Source organism: Mercurialis annua, linkage group LG3, assembly GCF_937616625.2.
Source record: "Mercurialis annua linkage group LG3, ddMerAnnu1.2, whole genome shotgun sequence".
Classification (NCBI taxonomy): domain Eukaryota; kingdom Viridiplantae; phylum Streptophyta; class Magnoliopsida; order Malpighiales; family Euphorbiaceae; genus Mercurialis; species Mercurialis annua.
Window position 1 is genome coordinate 4,941,660 of NC_065572.1, and position 14,740 is coordinate 4,956,399.

Below are 14,740 nucleotides of genomic sequence, written 5' to 3' on the forward strand. Positions count from 1 at the left end.
GGCTAGATGGAGGTTAAATTTGAGCTGACGGAAAATCAGAAGTGAGCTAGAAATTAAACCCAAGTTCGACAAAAATTCTGAATTCGTCACTGAATTTGGCGGGAAGTCTTTCAACCTCGCCAATAGCTTCCGAAATCAATTTATAGTTTGCTTCATGTTATTTGATGAAAGAACCGTGATGGCCATGTCGAACCAACTGGTTGCTGGCAGAATGCAGTTCCCATTCCCGTATATATGACACAAACAAAATGCTCCATCATGGGGCAAATTGGCCACCACCATGAGAAGGGTGCACTAACAGAATAACTAAACCAAACCGACAAATTGAATCGATTTGACATAAGGGGCGGAAAAGCTTATCCTGTTCAGGGGCAGAGATGTCAATAGCTCGACCATTAGGGAGAGTTGATTTACTTTTCCATAAAAAAACATAATTTTTACAGTTTGGTTCAACTTTGGCGCTGAACCGGAAAACCAAACGAATTCACTTTGGACTTTGAGAAATATGATGATGTGATTATGAGATGATGAAATAAATGATGGGATAAAAGTTTTGCTAGGCACTTTGGTGCCGGGATATTCTCGGAAGCATAGAATATCAACTCAAGTGTACACCATGCCTTTGGACTTTGAGTTTAGCTCAATTTTTGTTTCACTTGTAATCAGAGTTCATCTTTTTTTATTTGTTATTTGTCTTTAGTATTAAGTATCAACAGTGTATTGAGGCATGGAATGAGTGATATCAACTCCAACTCCACCCTCTTCGACCTTGTTCACCTTCAAAGCCTTAACCTCGCTTATAATGACTTCTACCGGTCGCAAATACCATCACGAATAGGCGAGCTAACGAGCCTGACTTATCTGAACCTCTCCTATTCAGCCTTTTTCTGGCCAAATTCCAGCACAGCTCCTGAATCTGTCCAACTTGGTTTCGCTCGATCTATCTAGTTATAGCTGTTTCCTGAACCTCCACAAGCCTAGTTTTAGAAATATGGTTCGAACCGTATTCATGTATGCAGCCGTTTAAAATTTGGGGCCAGAATTTGCCTCCCGTAAGGGACCTACACGGCTCGAGTGGGGATTAGTCTAAATGTGGAAGGTTTAAAGGTGCCGTCTCATAGTTGAGGCCCGTTCAGGAAACCTCATGGACCCTGTACCAAAAAAGAGATATGGTTCTACAATTGACCTATTAGCAGTAACCAGCTGTACAGATCCACATACCATATATAGCTCCCAGTCCGGCTCTATTGTCACCTCCCATGTTCCCTCTAATCTTCAGCTTGCAGATGTATATAAGTGTCTTTTTTCATTGTTGCAATGCAAATTAAGGAATATGAAAATAATAATACTTATATAAAGTAGTAGTGACACTTATTTTTTTAATAGTGAAATAGGAATAATTTGTTTGGAGTAGTCTATATAATCATTAAGGAGATATAGTTTGACTACTATAAATTTTTTTGCTAGTTGGCATTGATTATCGTTACCAACGCAAGTGAGGCCTAGCCTGGTTGGTTAGGTTTTTCAACAGAATAGGAAGTCGTAGGTTCGACTCTAATCTCCACAGCTTGTTAGTTCGGCTGAATTTAAAACCTATAAATCTTACACATAACTAATTAATTTCTATTTTAAGAAAAGAAAATATATTCCGGATCTCCAAGCGAGCTTGACGAATGACGAACCTCAATTCTTGTATGCCTAGTTCGGCAATCCAAAAACATGATATTCCCTACCACACTGGCTATTAGACGTGGGAATATGGCCACACATATTTTAAAAAATTCTAAACCTGGATAATCCATGATTAATTTAAAGGCTTAAATATCAAAACAGATTCATATGCACTCAATGTTTTTCGATGACCTGATCTTGATTTTACTACCGAAGTGGTTTTCAGGCAACACAAAGTCTGATTTGTTTTGATATTATTGTTTGTGCAAGTGGATCGCTTAAGACAAAATTAGAATTGACAATTATAATTCAAATACAAATAAACAAAACTAGAGTTAATACCAAAATGATATAGATTTTATTGAAGGAAACATGAAATAAAAACCATTCTTAAAATTGGAAATATGAAATAAAAATACTATAATCTACTAACGATAAACCCTACTGTCCCATTCACAAGTATTATGATCCCAATCTAAATGAGGCCTCAGCTGAGCAGCATGAACACTAACTTGATGACCACTCGTCATCAAATAAACATCATAGTGATTCCAGCATGGTTTTCCGGTAATCTGTCCGACCCACCACCCAACTCCGTCAAAAGCATCAACCGCCTTATATTTCAAAACCCCACTAATCTCCGACGAAATTCCCGGTGCCGGAGGGGGAGGCGGACGGACTTCATCGGCAGAAACAATCTCCATCAAACTCGTTTTTTCTTCTAACGAATACTTATAGCGAACCGAGTAGGACTGGCCCTGGTCAAGCGGTTCGACCACTGTAGCTTCATAGTATGAACCAGCGTAGCCTTTTTGTTTGCTGCAAACTTCCACCCGGTCGCCGGCTTCAAATTTCATCTTCCTTTAGTGCAAAGAAATCGATCAACTCCAAAAAGATTATAAATTTCTTGAGGAGTTTGATTATAAGAGCTGAAGAGTGCATGCATGCCTATTTATAATACTTTTTTTGACCGTCCTGATACGAATAGTATTAGGAAAAATTAAATCCCTTTGTATTGAGGAATTGATTAGTGTTAAGACTTAAGAGAAGTAAAACTAAACACACAGCTCTACTCAAACATTAACTAAAGTCGGTCAATTAAGAATTGAAGTAAATATTTAAATAGGATAGGGATTTTTGCATTGCACTTCACGTTTACATTTTTAAAATTCAATTGACTTTATTACCCTTTAATCACTCAAAGAAGTTATTTTTGAATATTTCATAATTATTTTCATTTTTTTTTTGTCAAAGGTGGTTATCGACTCTTTAGAGTCGCAATTGTTAGTTTGTTAGTTACCGAGGCGTGGTTCGAACCCACAACCTCTTGATGCACTTAAAGATGCCTTAGCCATCCAAACTAGGCCCACATTGGCATTATTTTCATTTAACACTAGACAATAGCTAGCTCCAAAACTATTCACCTTTCAATTTTTTTTCAATAGCACCCTGGTCTTATAAAAAGTTCAATATCACCCTATTTCGTATTCTTACGTTTCAATAGCACCCTAAATTAAAAAAAATAAACAATTTTGTTATTATAAGGATGTAAGTATTTAAAACAACTAAAATTAGGAGCTATATTATACTGTTTTTATATGGACAAATTTAAATAAGTCTTTTAACTTAAAAATATTAAAATATACCCTCTTCTGCACTAATTAAAAAAATACCTAAACGTATCCAACCCACCTGCTCGACCCGTCATCTTTTCCGACCCGCCACCACCCACCGTCAATCCACCGCCGCGCTCGTCTTCCCCACGGGAGGACGAGCTGTTGTTCGTCTTCTTGAGGAAGACGTGCTCGTCATCATGAGGAAGACGTGCTCGCCCCCCATGGGAGACGAGCAGATTTGCTCGTCTTCCTCAGGGTCCGACGTGATTCCGACACGGGTCCACCATGATTTCGGCGAAATGGGGTCGAAAATGTTTTATTTATTTAATTTATATAATTTTTTTATTTTAGAAAAAAGATGGTCTTTTTGTATAATTTTTAACATCAAGTAATATTTAAAATATTTGATAAATTTGAAGGATATTTTTTAATATTATTTAAGTAAAATTGAATTATGATATGATTCGCCGGCAATGAATTGGGTGAACCTAATAAATTTGCATTGTCGCCGGCAATGAATTGGATAATCTCAGTGCTGCTACTGTTTGTAGTAGAACTGATTCAATGAATTTTTTAAAATTTATGCCGAAAAGGAAGAGATTTTGCATAGAACATGAGAGCCATCAGTGAACAATAGTAATTCTGAGAATAAGGAGTCCGAATCTCCGTTGTTGAAGAAAAATAGGACTACTGGTGATGCTGTGGATCGTGATACAACGACAACTCCCACTTCGGTATTGGATTCAAATTTTAAAAGCATACAGTGCGGTCGTTACTTAAACTAGGAGAGTGTCTTACCAATTCACCTGCGCCTTGAGGATGAATTCTATCATATTTTACATTTTCAATTAGAACAAGCATATAAATTTCCAGGCTTCAATATTGGCACAAGTCTTTCATCCTCACCAAGAGTTTGCGAGAATCAATCTTCAGTTTGATTGCTGGCCATGTCGAACCAACTGGATGCTAAACAGAATGCAGATTCATATTTTTCATCATTACATTACCATATATATGACACAAATAAAATGTTCCATAAGGGGGAAATTTGGTCACCCATTAGGAGGGTGCAAAAACTGAACTAATTGAATAACCGAACCAAATCGACAAATTTGATTTCACTTGACATTATAAAATACATAATTTTTACAATTTGGTTTCATTTTGAAAGTAAAATAAAATAGTTCAATTTTGGCACTGAACCAAAAAAACCCAACCAAACTGACCGATTCATTTCGATCTAAAATCTTTTAAATCCTTGTAAATTTGGTTCAGTCCGGTTTGATCGAACGGAATGCACATCCCCAGCCACCATGCACTTTGTGGTGAAGATGTCCTATTCATAATTATATCTGTACCCGTCTCCAGTTTATGGCCAGTGGACGATATTATGGAGTCCAACATCACCATCATCCTGTCTTCTCTGCTATACAATCTTGCAGCAGGATTTCATAGTTACTCATCGCCCATTCCATGTATAGTCTGTCTGGACCATCTTCCATGACCCTCTTTAGAGATGGAGCTGCAACATCATGTTATATGATGGCCGGCCAACGCTTTTACATAACCGGAAATTTTGTCACCATTGGTCCTCATCAAAATTCACATTCCTTTCTCGCTTTGTTCCCAAGTTATCCACTGTATCACCGACCAAAGCTGACACATACTAGGTACTAACTACCTTTGCTCCCACTTGAAGATTATTCAAGAATGACATCTTCATATTGTTCATGGATCCCAGAAGCACTTCGGCTTTGGTGTCTTTTCCTGCAAATTTGTATAAATGCACAGCAGCACTCATAATGAATCGATCAGGTTCTACAACAGACTCGCTCATCTGCTCAAAAAACTTTATGCCTTCTTCCACATATCCGTAGTCCATATATCCTCTAAGCATACTCCGGTAACAAGCAAGATCAGGACTTAAACCACATGTCGATAATTTTTTGAAAACCCTTTCCGCTTCTACCACAAGACCAGCGTCTGCATAAGCAAAGAGTAGGTGATTAAAATGGGAACAGGAAGGTAAAATACCCTTCTTCCACATAGCATCAATGATTTCTTCTGCTTCTAAGTATTTCAAACTCTTCGTATAAGCTCGGATGAGTAAAAGACAAGTGGTCGAGTCCGGTGCACAGCCATCTCTCTGCATCGCTTGGAAAAGTTCTTCAGCTTCGCGATATAAACCTGCTCGGGCATACACATTGATCATAATGTTGTAGCTAACCTGCATTTTCCCAGTGAAGAATGGTCAGTACTTTTACTAACTTAAACTTAGCTCACAATGATCTCTGGTCATTTTACATTTGAGGGCAGAAATTTTGGTTTGAAATGAAATATTACTATCAACTTCAAAATGAACTATTATAATTAACAAATTTGTCAACAGAGTAAACAATGTAAGTACAAAGATGTAGTCAGTCTACACACATATCTAGGAAAACAATTATAAAGAGAGATTTAATTGTCATGTTGTGTCGAGGAACATATGGTATCAAATCCCTGAAGTTCAACCTCTAAGAAATTTGCAGAGTATGTGTATAGATATTAGATGCGAATGTACCTTCCCTGGTTTTATCCCTTCTTCCTGCATTTTGGTGAACAAAAGAGATGCTTCATGCTTCTTTCCTAAAATAGAAAGCAATGTTTTGAAAGTGAAGGATATTATTGTTAAAAGAACGCTAGAATTATGAAACTTCAACGTAATTTGTAAGAGGCTCAAAATGAAAATATAAATCTGTAAGACACTAAATACCACTTGTCAGTAAACAAAAAAGCAATTCTTACCAGCCTTGCCATAATAGCTAATCATATTCGTGTACGCCTTCTCATCTAAAGATACCCCCATGCAGCAAGCAGTATTGAACATCTCCACAGCCTTATCCAGCTTATCACCTCGTCCATAAACACTGCATTGATAGTAAGTTAATAGCTGCAACACAACTCCCCAGATATATAGACAGGCACCTTTCTAAGGCAAGTTTCTTCCATTGGTTGTCACCTAATCATAGTATTATATGTCTGAATAGATGGAGTAACTCCCACGGAAATCATGCGTTCATAGATGCTGGCTGCGAAATGCAATCTACCTGCAACGTTAATTACAAACATGCATTAATCCACAGTTTCTTCTGTGCTTATATAATAAAAATAATGGGGGTAGTCTGTATCAACCTGCTTCTAGCATTGCCTTGATAAAGACATTGTAAGCCACAGTATCAAGCTCCATATCCTGAATACTCGTGCGAACGATACGTTCCGCTTCTCGATGTTTGCCTGGGAATAGAGCAATGCTTGAGAAGTAACTACACTGACGAAGCAGGATGAGCTGTAAAATCATGTCTAGTGCCTAATGCCTATTAATGAAGGTAAATTACTAACTCAAATGAGATAGAAACATTAACTTGTGAAGCAGTATTCATGACAGTGAACCTAATTCTGACAAGTAACAAATATCAAAAAGTAATAAAAGGTTTAATAAATCTTATTAAGATTTGCACGCTTACCACAATCAGACAGCGCCTTCACAAATATGGTGACACCAACAGCACCCAGATTGAGCCCTTTGTCAGTTACTTCTTTATATAGAGAGTACGCGTCCTCTGATTTGCCACATTTGGCATATGCATCAATCATTGAGTTAACTATTGGTTTTCCACAGAGTGGGGAGTCTGCAGTTGCTGCAAATACCTCTTGAGCCTGATTCAGCTTTTGTCTTTTGCCACACAAACTAATCAAAGAAGCAATTACTTCATCGTCTAACCTGCCACCTAGCTTGGTCACTTGAGCAATAAGTGCCTCAGCTTTTCCAGTATCACCTATGTATAAGAAGATATGTTAGCCCCACAGAGAAGAGGGAAACAAAAAGAGAAACAGTGCTTCAAATTCATACCACATCATAAATTCATTGAATTATTAAAACGAAATATACATTCATACCTTCCCTTATGAAGTTTCTAGTTAGTTGATTCACAACAGACAAACCACCACCAGTCCCAAGCAACAGCTTCATGATCTCTTCAATTTTACTAGAGTTACCATGTCTCAGATACAGAGTAAGAATATACCGGAGAGTCAAAGTGTCAAATTGACCAAAGGCCAGAAAGTTTTTAGATTCCTTGTCTTCTCCATAGATAATTTGGAAAAATGTCAAAAAGAACCTACTATCTTTGAGCAATTCATTTGTGCTCATCTCTTTTGTCAGTTGTTCCACATCGCTTAGTATGCCCCAGTTGCAAAGTATCTTGGTAGCTGTCTTGAAAAGCTCCTCATCAAAATGTACTCGATCTTGTCTTATTTGGGTGATAAATCTTTTAGCTTTTTCAGTCAATTGCAGTTTTAGATACAAATTAAGGATGTCATTACAAGAACCGGCATCAGGAAGTCCAGTCTTTGACAGAGCTTGAAATGTAGCTTCTGCAGAGTTGAGATCTTCTTTCATAACATAACACTGCAATAGAACAATATAAGCAAATCTTGACAACCAAATGTTTCTAGACTTCATCACTTCAATAACATATAAAGCTTTCTCAGAATTTCCTGAATTAAGGTGGACTTGTGCCATTGCCAAATATGTTTTCTCGTCGCTCAGCAAACCCAGTTCTGCAGTCTCTTCAAATATTTTCTGGGCATCATCATAAAGACCAAGTTTCCCATATATTCTAATGAGCAGTCCATAAATTACTTCATCAGCGGGAATTCTCTTGCTTTGCATTTCAAGAAACAGAGAAAGAGCTTTAGAAAAATCTCCATTTTTGTAGTACATGGTCAGAAGGGAAGCACATGTGAAGTTGCTTGGAACTAATCCCTGAGATTTCAAATCCTCATATAATCTCCCTGCTTCGTCCCAGTTATACTTTTTGGTACTTATGGTAATAAGCAAGCTATATGTCACTTCCTCAGGGACATGCCCACTATTCTTCATCTCATTAAACATTCGAAAAGCCTCTTCATGTAGGCCGTCCTTGACAAGTGAACTGATAACCACAGTATAAGTAAAACTATTGGGTGTCACCCCTTTATCCATCATTTGCCTCCACAATTCTATAACCCTGCCATGAAGTGATTTCTTCTGCAAAGACGACAGCATAAAGTTGTAAACTGAAACTGACAGCACAATGCCCCTTTCTTGTATAGCGGAATAAAAGGAAAGCATAGCTTTATGACGTCCCCATCTAGCATATGAACACAGCATCGTACCACAAGCTACTTCATCTGGTTCACATCCCGATTCAAGCATCTCCAAGAAAGTTTGTTCAGCCAACTTGATCTTTCCAACTTGTCCATATATTCGTAAAACAATTGTGTAGACAATAACGCATGGACGGTAGCATAGCTGTTAAGCACAAGTCTGTCACTACATGAAATTAATTTCTGGATATTTTAGGAGCACAAATGTAAAATCACAGGAACACAAATTTTTAGGTTCAACTAGTAAATGAAAATCTAATGCTGCTACAAGTATGCTAAGCATGTTCTCAGAATGTAATAGAAATCAGTCTAACCAAATGCTAAATTAGTGAAGCATGTGCTATCTTCAAGTGATTGAAAACCTAATATGTAAGTTTCATCAAGTTCTACAAGCTATATCAACCAAAATAAAAAACGATCTTCCAATAACATTCTGCATTTTTCACGATCTCATTTCTGTCAAGATAACTTGTAAGCTATAAACTATAAAATAACAAAATTTTAACATGCATTATACTTTCCAAACACATAAATTACCCGCCATACATTATTTTTGGGACGAAGACTCACTCACCGGAGCCGAAGCCCACATATACCTGGAAATTACTGGCTATAATTGCTAGCAACCCAGTAGCAACCACTCCATTTATTGGAAAGGGCATAACCAGGGTTTGAAACCCCGACCATGGCGACCACTAGACCAAACCCGTGAGGGCGACACACATTTTTGTATTTTCTAAACACACTCTACAAACAAAATTAAAGAAAGACAGCAAACACACCTGCAATTTCATCCAAAAGAAGAAGTCTCTAGCTTCTCTCCAACCTCTCTGTTCTTTCAAAACGACACACATTTCTCTAAACGTCAATTTACTCACAAATCCACTCATCACCAGCCTCACATTCCTCTCCTCCTCTCTTACACCCGCCATTCCTCTAACTGTCTTAATAGCAGCAATCACATGCTTCCCATAAATTTGTCCATTTCTATGATCCTCCAAGTACTTAACCATCTGTTCAGGCGTTCTTTTTATCCACTTGGGTGTTTGGACATGTGGGCCCTTGTTTTTACGAAGCAAACTCAAATAGTGTGCTTTAGCTTTGATTATGCGCCTTGCGTTGTCGTCTGAGAGTGGTTTTTTGGCGTTTCTTGATCTGGGTTTTGGTTTTGATATGTCGTTTCCGTCGCTTAGTGACCATGGGTCTGAGTGGATTGAGGATTTTATTGAGAATTTGGAGATGGGTTTTTGGGGTTTTGGGTTCGGGTTTGGGGTTTGAAGAGGGGAGAAGAAGGTGGACTTGAGGATGATGGAGGAGTTCATTTTTTAAGAATTTAGATGCTTCTCACTGTTTGTTTTCCCGGAAAGTGGAGGATTTTCCTGGAAAATGGTGGGAGTTGATGGAGGGAGAATTAGAAGATAACATGTTTGATTGATATTTTTGTGCTGTTCTATTTTTCAATTTTCAAAGAAAATGAATTACCATGATTTCTTTCGTTATTGGAAAAAGGGAAAAATATGCCCTCTATGTTTTGCATAGGGAATAAATTGATTGAGAAGATGCTAAACCCACTTAATATCTCTAAAAAGTACAACACATAAAAACCTCCTTTCCTCTTCTCAAAAAAAAAAAAAAAAACCTCCTTTCCAGGCCGGTTTGAAAAATCGTCAGTTTTTGCTTATGTGCAATTTGACGTGGCGGTTTAAACATAGTTTATATATGTCCTCAATATTTCATAATTTAAATATGTCATTCATGAAAAAAGGTTCAAATAAAAAAAGTTCAAATATATATTTTGTATACGAAAAGTGCAAGTATGTTCTTCATATATGGAAAAAATTTAAGTATGTACTTTATGTATATAGGTTCAAATATGCTCTTTATGCGGAGTTTAACCTAGTCGGTCGATTCGTAAGTTGTTCCATCTATTTAAAATTGACTCGACGAGTATCCAAAATCAAATTTATTAGTAAATAACTGAGTTCGAGTTCGAGTTCGAACTACTTAGGCTAATCATGAAATTCAATTCGAGCTTTAAAGTACTCCGCTCGATAAGTTTGTGAACCTAATCGAACTTAAGAAATTTATCTTTTTATCTTTGTAACTGTTCATACACATACACACACAATAATATTCTTATTTTATATAAATTTAATTTTAAAAAATTAATAGGGATAATCAAGTCAAGCTGAGTTATATTCGAGTTTCAATAATTCTACCGATTTCAAACTTCTAAAATGATATTTTATCTGGTTGAAATAGAGTTTCCAATTGAAAATTTGAAAATCAAATCTACATTGTTTTTCTCTTTAAATTTACTCAATTACAATGCTAATAGCAAATGACATCCATGTTCTTCAAAATCGAACCAAACAGACCAAACATAAACTCATAACCGAAAGAAAACGAAAATCATCATTTTGGTTGGTTAATTTGGTTGATTAATCTTTTTTCTAACCTTACTCGTGATATTTGAACATATTCATTCATAAAGGGCGTATTTGATCTTTTTTTAATATATATTAAAAATATTTGAATCTTTTTCATACATGAATGATATATTTGAAACAGTTCATATATGAAGAGCATATTTGGATCACATGTCAAACATTGATGGCAAAATAGAGCCATCTCACCTTCAATAAGCCACGTCAAATTTCACATAAACAACAATTTTTCAAACAGTGTAAGAAAAAGGGGTTTATTTAAGCCCTCTATAAAAATATTAAGTGTGTTTTAACATTTTATCAAACATAAAGGGCCAATTTGATCTTTAGACCAAACATGGATGCATATTTGAAGGTCCATGCAATTTTTAGATGGCCCTTTTGTCAATGGCCCAATTAACATTCTCTTTGGCCCATTTCAATTTTACACCACTATTTCCTATCTCCCTCGTTCTTCCTGAAAAAGAATTACTCGCAGGAATCAGAGAATGGCTTCAAGTCTATTAAGAGCCCTAACAAGATCGTCAAATCTGGCTTCAACCACCAGAAATTTCAGTCTCGTCACCAGCCAAATTAGCAACCACACTGCTAAATGGATGCAGGTACTTCTCTTTTTTGGTCTCTAATTGATTAGTTTTTGGGTAATTATAGTAATTTAGGATTTAATCATCATTTTCAAACTTCAAATTGGTGAAAAATCGATTCTCTGATGGTTTTTCAATGATTTTTTTCTTCGAAATTGCAGTTTAGATTAGGTTATCTAATTTTTAGTTATTAGTTTTCATAATTTAAATCAAGATTTCAAGCTATTCTAGAGTGTTGTTGAATATTAATGCTATTTTAATGATCTTTCTGGTGCTGATTATGTATGCATTTACGAGTTAGTCGATTAATTAAAGGGATTTTTTTTCCGGTTTTGTCTAAGTTGGCGGAATAATGCTTGCTAATAACATTTCCTGTTATCTACTCAAACATATGTCGAAAGTTTCTCAAATTTTTCCTACATCATTTGTTCGTCGATGATTTAGTTAGGGTTTGTAACACTTATAGGTGAATAGGAAATTGCCGTCCATGTTTGTCGTAATTAAGTTGGCATCGATATTTTAAGGTTATTAAGCTTAGCTATACTATGTTTAGCTTTTCATTTCCCTGTATAATACTTGCCTTATATATGCATTGTGCATAGGTCATTCGGATATAAGGATCTCTACATATGAACACTTGTTTGTCATTGCAACCCAATTCACTTCTCAACAGTAACCCTGGGAAAGTAGCAATCTATAAATTGCTTGTTTCTTTGACACAAACTTATTATGAAGTGGGATTTAGCCTTTATTGGAATCTCTACCTGGAGTTCCACAAAATTTCTCCATTGCCTATTTTATGGTTGTCTAAAGTTAGTATAGGTGTGGTTTGAGCTTGACTGTTATAGTGGTATGTGGATGGGCTGGTCTTTGATGTATGCCTTCAGGTTCACATATCATGCTTTTAACTGCTTATTACAAGAATTATGGATTTCCTTTAGTTTCATCGAACATTCTAGTTGTACGAATCAAGCAATGAAAGGTGGTAGTTATTAATACATACATGTCATATTTGAAAACTTATTTATGGTGTTTGACTTGGTAACTTCAGAAGTTCTTATTCTTGGACATACTTGTGTAGCTGTGTTTGCCTGCAATTGTGTTGTATATCATGCATAGCACCCTTAGATATCTATGCATTTTAGAGTTAAGTGTAAATACTTTCTCTTATTATAATTGGATGCTAGTGGTGTTGTGTCTTTAAGACTATCTTGTGCAAACTTTTCAACTGCAGAATTATGATATGATTCGTGTATGAGCTCCCTGCTTATGTTGTAGGCCCATAATTTGAATTGATGATCTGCATATACTTATGTTGGATTTGGAAAATGAATTGTTCTAATGAGTTGCTTCTGATAGAGTTAGCTTTGTGTATTTCTAGCTTGATTCTTCAAGTTCAAGCTTATCATGTTGCTTTTGATATATACAGAGTGTTGCATGTCTGACCTTTCTGTCTATGTCATGAATCTCATGATATTTTTGAAACCAGTTTCCATTCCATATGCCAGTATTGTTCTTCATCAATGCATTTTATGCTCTTTGAGATACTGACGCATCAGGCATGCATTACCCAAAATATTCCGTTTGCTCTAGTTCCTATTAAATGAAAGTTAATAGGCTGTTGTCTAATTAGCTTGTCAAGTTTTAACTTTATGTAAGAGTGCAATCCAGTAAGATCATGGTAATACTTCTATTGTTTCTTCTTGAGTTAGTATTATTGTACAGGAAGTCAACTTAAACTCCTTAAATTGAGTCTTTCAATATTGAAAGACTCAAGTTAATGGTGATTTGAATTTGAATATTTAGGAAGCTGATTCCAGATTGAGTACCTTTGCTTGTTTTTCACCCATAGTTGTTTCCTTAATTCATGGTGAAATGTTGATCAAGCATGCAACTTTAGTTTTACATTATCTACGAGTTCTTCTAATTTGTAGTCTTCTTTTATACGCTATCCATTTCAGATGATAGTATTATTGACAGCTTTTTAGATTTATAGAAAATCCTTAACACCCTAGATGTAGAGATTCTTTCCTAGTAGTTAATTTTAAGGTTAATGTTAAAAAAAATCACAAACTTTACACGTTTTCTCATTTTAATCACGCAGTTTTAATTTTTTCATTTTTATGCACGAACTACCACTTTTTCTCAAATTCATGCACGGTTTTGAGGTGGCACTCATTCGTTGGTGTAAAAAAACCTCCACCTTAGCAAATTACACCAATGGAGTTGTGACACCTCAGCACCGTGTATGAATTTGAGAAAAAGTGGTAGTTCGTGCATGAAAATGAGAAATTTAAACTGTGTGATTAAAATGAGAAAACGTGTAAAGTTGGTGAATTTTTATGACATTAACCGTTAATTTTACTTGTATGCTTATCTTATACTATTATGTAATTCATGCTCGTGGCTTTTAATTTATGTAATTTAATTGTTACTGTAACATTTACACTGTCTCTAGTATATTCACTATGCTGGTAGTTTTGCATGTGAGTCAATCTTTATTATGGTGGTTGTTTAATTTCTACTTGAAAGATCTACTTGTGAAAACTCAGGTAACCATGGTTATTTTGTATTTGTAGGATACTTCCAAGAAATCTCCAATGGAGCTGATAAATGAAATTCCTCCCATCAAGGTTGAAGGCAGGATTGTTGCATGTGAAGGAGGTCTGTTGCAGTTGTTGATTGCTTGCTGTTATTCAAGCGTATAAGGTAGTTTAATTGCACTTGGGGTTAACATCATATTTCTTGTTGCAGACACTGACCCTGCACTTGGACATCCAATCGAGTTCATTTGCCTTGACTTGAAGGAGCCAGCTATATGCAAGTACTGTGGCCTGCGCTATGTCCAGGATCACCATCATCATTAGGAGTTTGGTACCATTTTTATTTGCAAAGATAAACTGTATGTTGTTGCTATTTTTATGCAATTTATGTCTCTCTTTATCATCTTGTTCTGGTCTTAAATGCTTGCTTGGTGTTTAAAAGTCCATGTATTTTTAAGTGATATTTCAATATCAATATCAATTGAATAAGGATTTGACATAACTATAATCATGCGTGATTGGCGATTTTCTAGCTTAAGTTTCCTCCTCTTTATTAGTTATTCCTTTTCATATTCTTTTGTGGCTAGCAATACTCAATGCATTGTCTTGCTGTTCTTCTAGTTATGCAATTTGGGAGTCATGTAGGATGTCATTGTTCAACTAATTCCCGAATTTATGCGGTTAGAAAG

At 36.0% G+C, this 14,740-nt stretch overlaps 3 protein-coding genes across 5 annotated transcripts; 1 reads left to right on the forward strand and 2 right to left on the reverse strand.

Moving 5' to 3' along the window:
* Positions 1-2,044: 2,044 nt before the first annotated feature.
* On the reverse strand, positions 2,045-2,744 carry LOC126674924 (protein AGENET DOMAIN (AGD)-CONTAINING P1-like). Its single transcript, XM_050369470.2, has one exon. The coding sequence runs from the start codon at positions 2,526-2,528 to the stop codon at positions 2,100-2,102; it is 429 nt and encodes a 142-aa protein (XP_050225427.1). The 5' UTR covers positions 2,529-2,744; the 3' UTR covers positions 2,045-2,099.
* A 1,633-nt stretch (positions 2,745-4,377) lies between these two features.
* LOC126672628 (pentatricopeptide repeat-containing protein At5g27270) lies at positions 4,378-9,946 on the reverse strand. 3 transcript variants are annotated; one of them, XM_050366579.2, is made up of 8 exons: positions 9,260-9,946; positions 7,227-8,622; positions 6,794-7,105; positions 6,462-6,563; positions 6,289-6,376; positions 6,075-6,196; positions 5,851-5,915; positions 4,378-5,514 (listed from the first exon to the last, which is right to left on the reverse strand). In XM_050366579.2, the coding sequence occupies exons 1-8, from the start codon at positions 9,797-9,799 to the stop codon at positions 4,954-4,956; spliced, it is 3,186 nt and encodes a 1,061-aa protein (XP_050222536.1). In that variant the 5' UTR covers positions 9,800-9,946; the 3' UTR covers positions 4,378-4,953. The 3 variants fall into 3 exon arrangements, with proteins under 3 accessions (XP_050222536.1, XP_050222537.1, XP_050222538.1); XM_050366580.2 differs by having other exon boundaries at positions 7,227-8,637; positions 9,260-9,391; XM_050366581.2 differs by having other exon boundaries at positions 7,227-8,643; positions 9,260-9,375.
* Positions 9,947-11,371: 1,425 nt separating this feature from the next.
* Positions 11,372-14,553, forward strand: LOC126671156 (NADH dehydrogenase [ubiquinone] iron-sulfur protein 6, mitochondrial). Its single transcript, XM_050364874.2, has 3 exons — positions 11,372-11,526; positions 14,088-14,172; positions 14,263-14,553. The coding sequence occupies exons 1-3, from the start codon at positions 11,413-11,415 to the stop codon at positions 14,373-14,375; spliced, it is 312 nt and encodes a 103-aa protein (XP_050220831.1). The 5' UTR covers positions 11,372-11,412; the 3' UTR covers positions 14,376-14,553.
* Positions 14,554-14,740: the final 187 nt, after the last annotated feature.

Excerpts from the sequence above, each read along its gene's own strand:
- LOC126674924 (XM_050369470.2), bottom strand. The coding sequence starts at position 2,528 with ATGAAATTTGAAGCCGGCGACCGGGTGGAAGTTTGCAGCAAACAAAAA.
- LOC126672628 (XM_050366579.2), bottom strand. The coding sequence starts at position 9,799 with ATGAACTCCTCCATCATCCTCAAGTCCACCTTCTTCTCCCCTCTTCAA. Across the intron at positions 5,916-6,074 it reads TAGCTATTATGGCAAGGCTG|GAAAGAAGCATGAAGCATCT; the intron begins GTAAGAATTGCT and ends TTTCTATTTTAG. Across the intron at positions 5,515-5,850 it reads AAGGGATAAAACCAGGGAAG|GTTAGCTACAACATTATGAT; the intron begins GTACATTCGCAT and ends GGGAAAATGCAG.
- LOC126671156 (XM_050364874.2), top strand. The coding sequence starts at position 11,413 with ATGGCTTCAAGTCTATTAAGAGCCCTAACAAGATCGTCAAATCTGGCT. Across the intron at positions 11,527-14,087 it reads ACACTGCTAAATGGATGCAG|GATACTTCCAAGAAATCTCC; the intron begins GTACTTCTCTTT and ends TTGTATTTGTAG. Across the intron at positions 14,173-14,262 it reads GATTGTTGCATGTGAAGGAG|ACACTGACCCTGCACTTGGA; the intron begins GTCTGTTGCAGT and ends TTCTTGTTGCAG.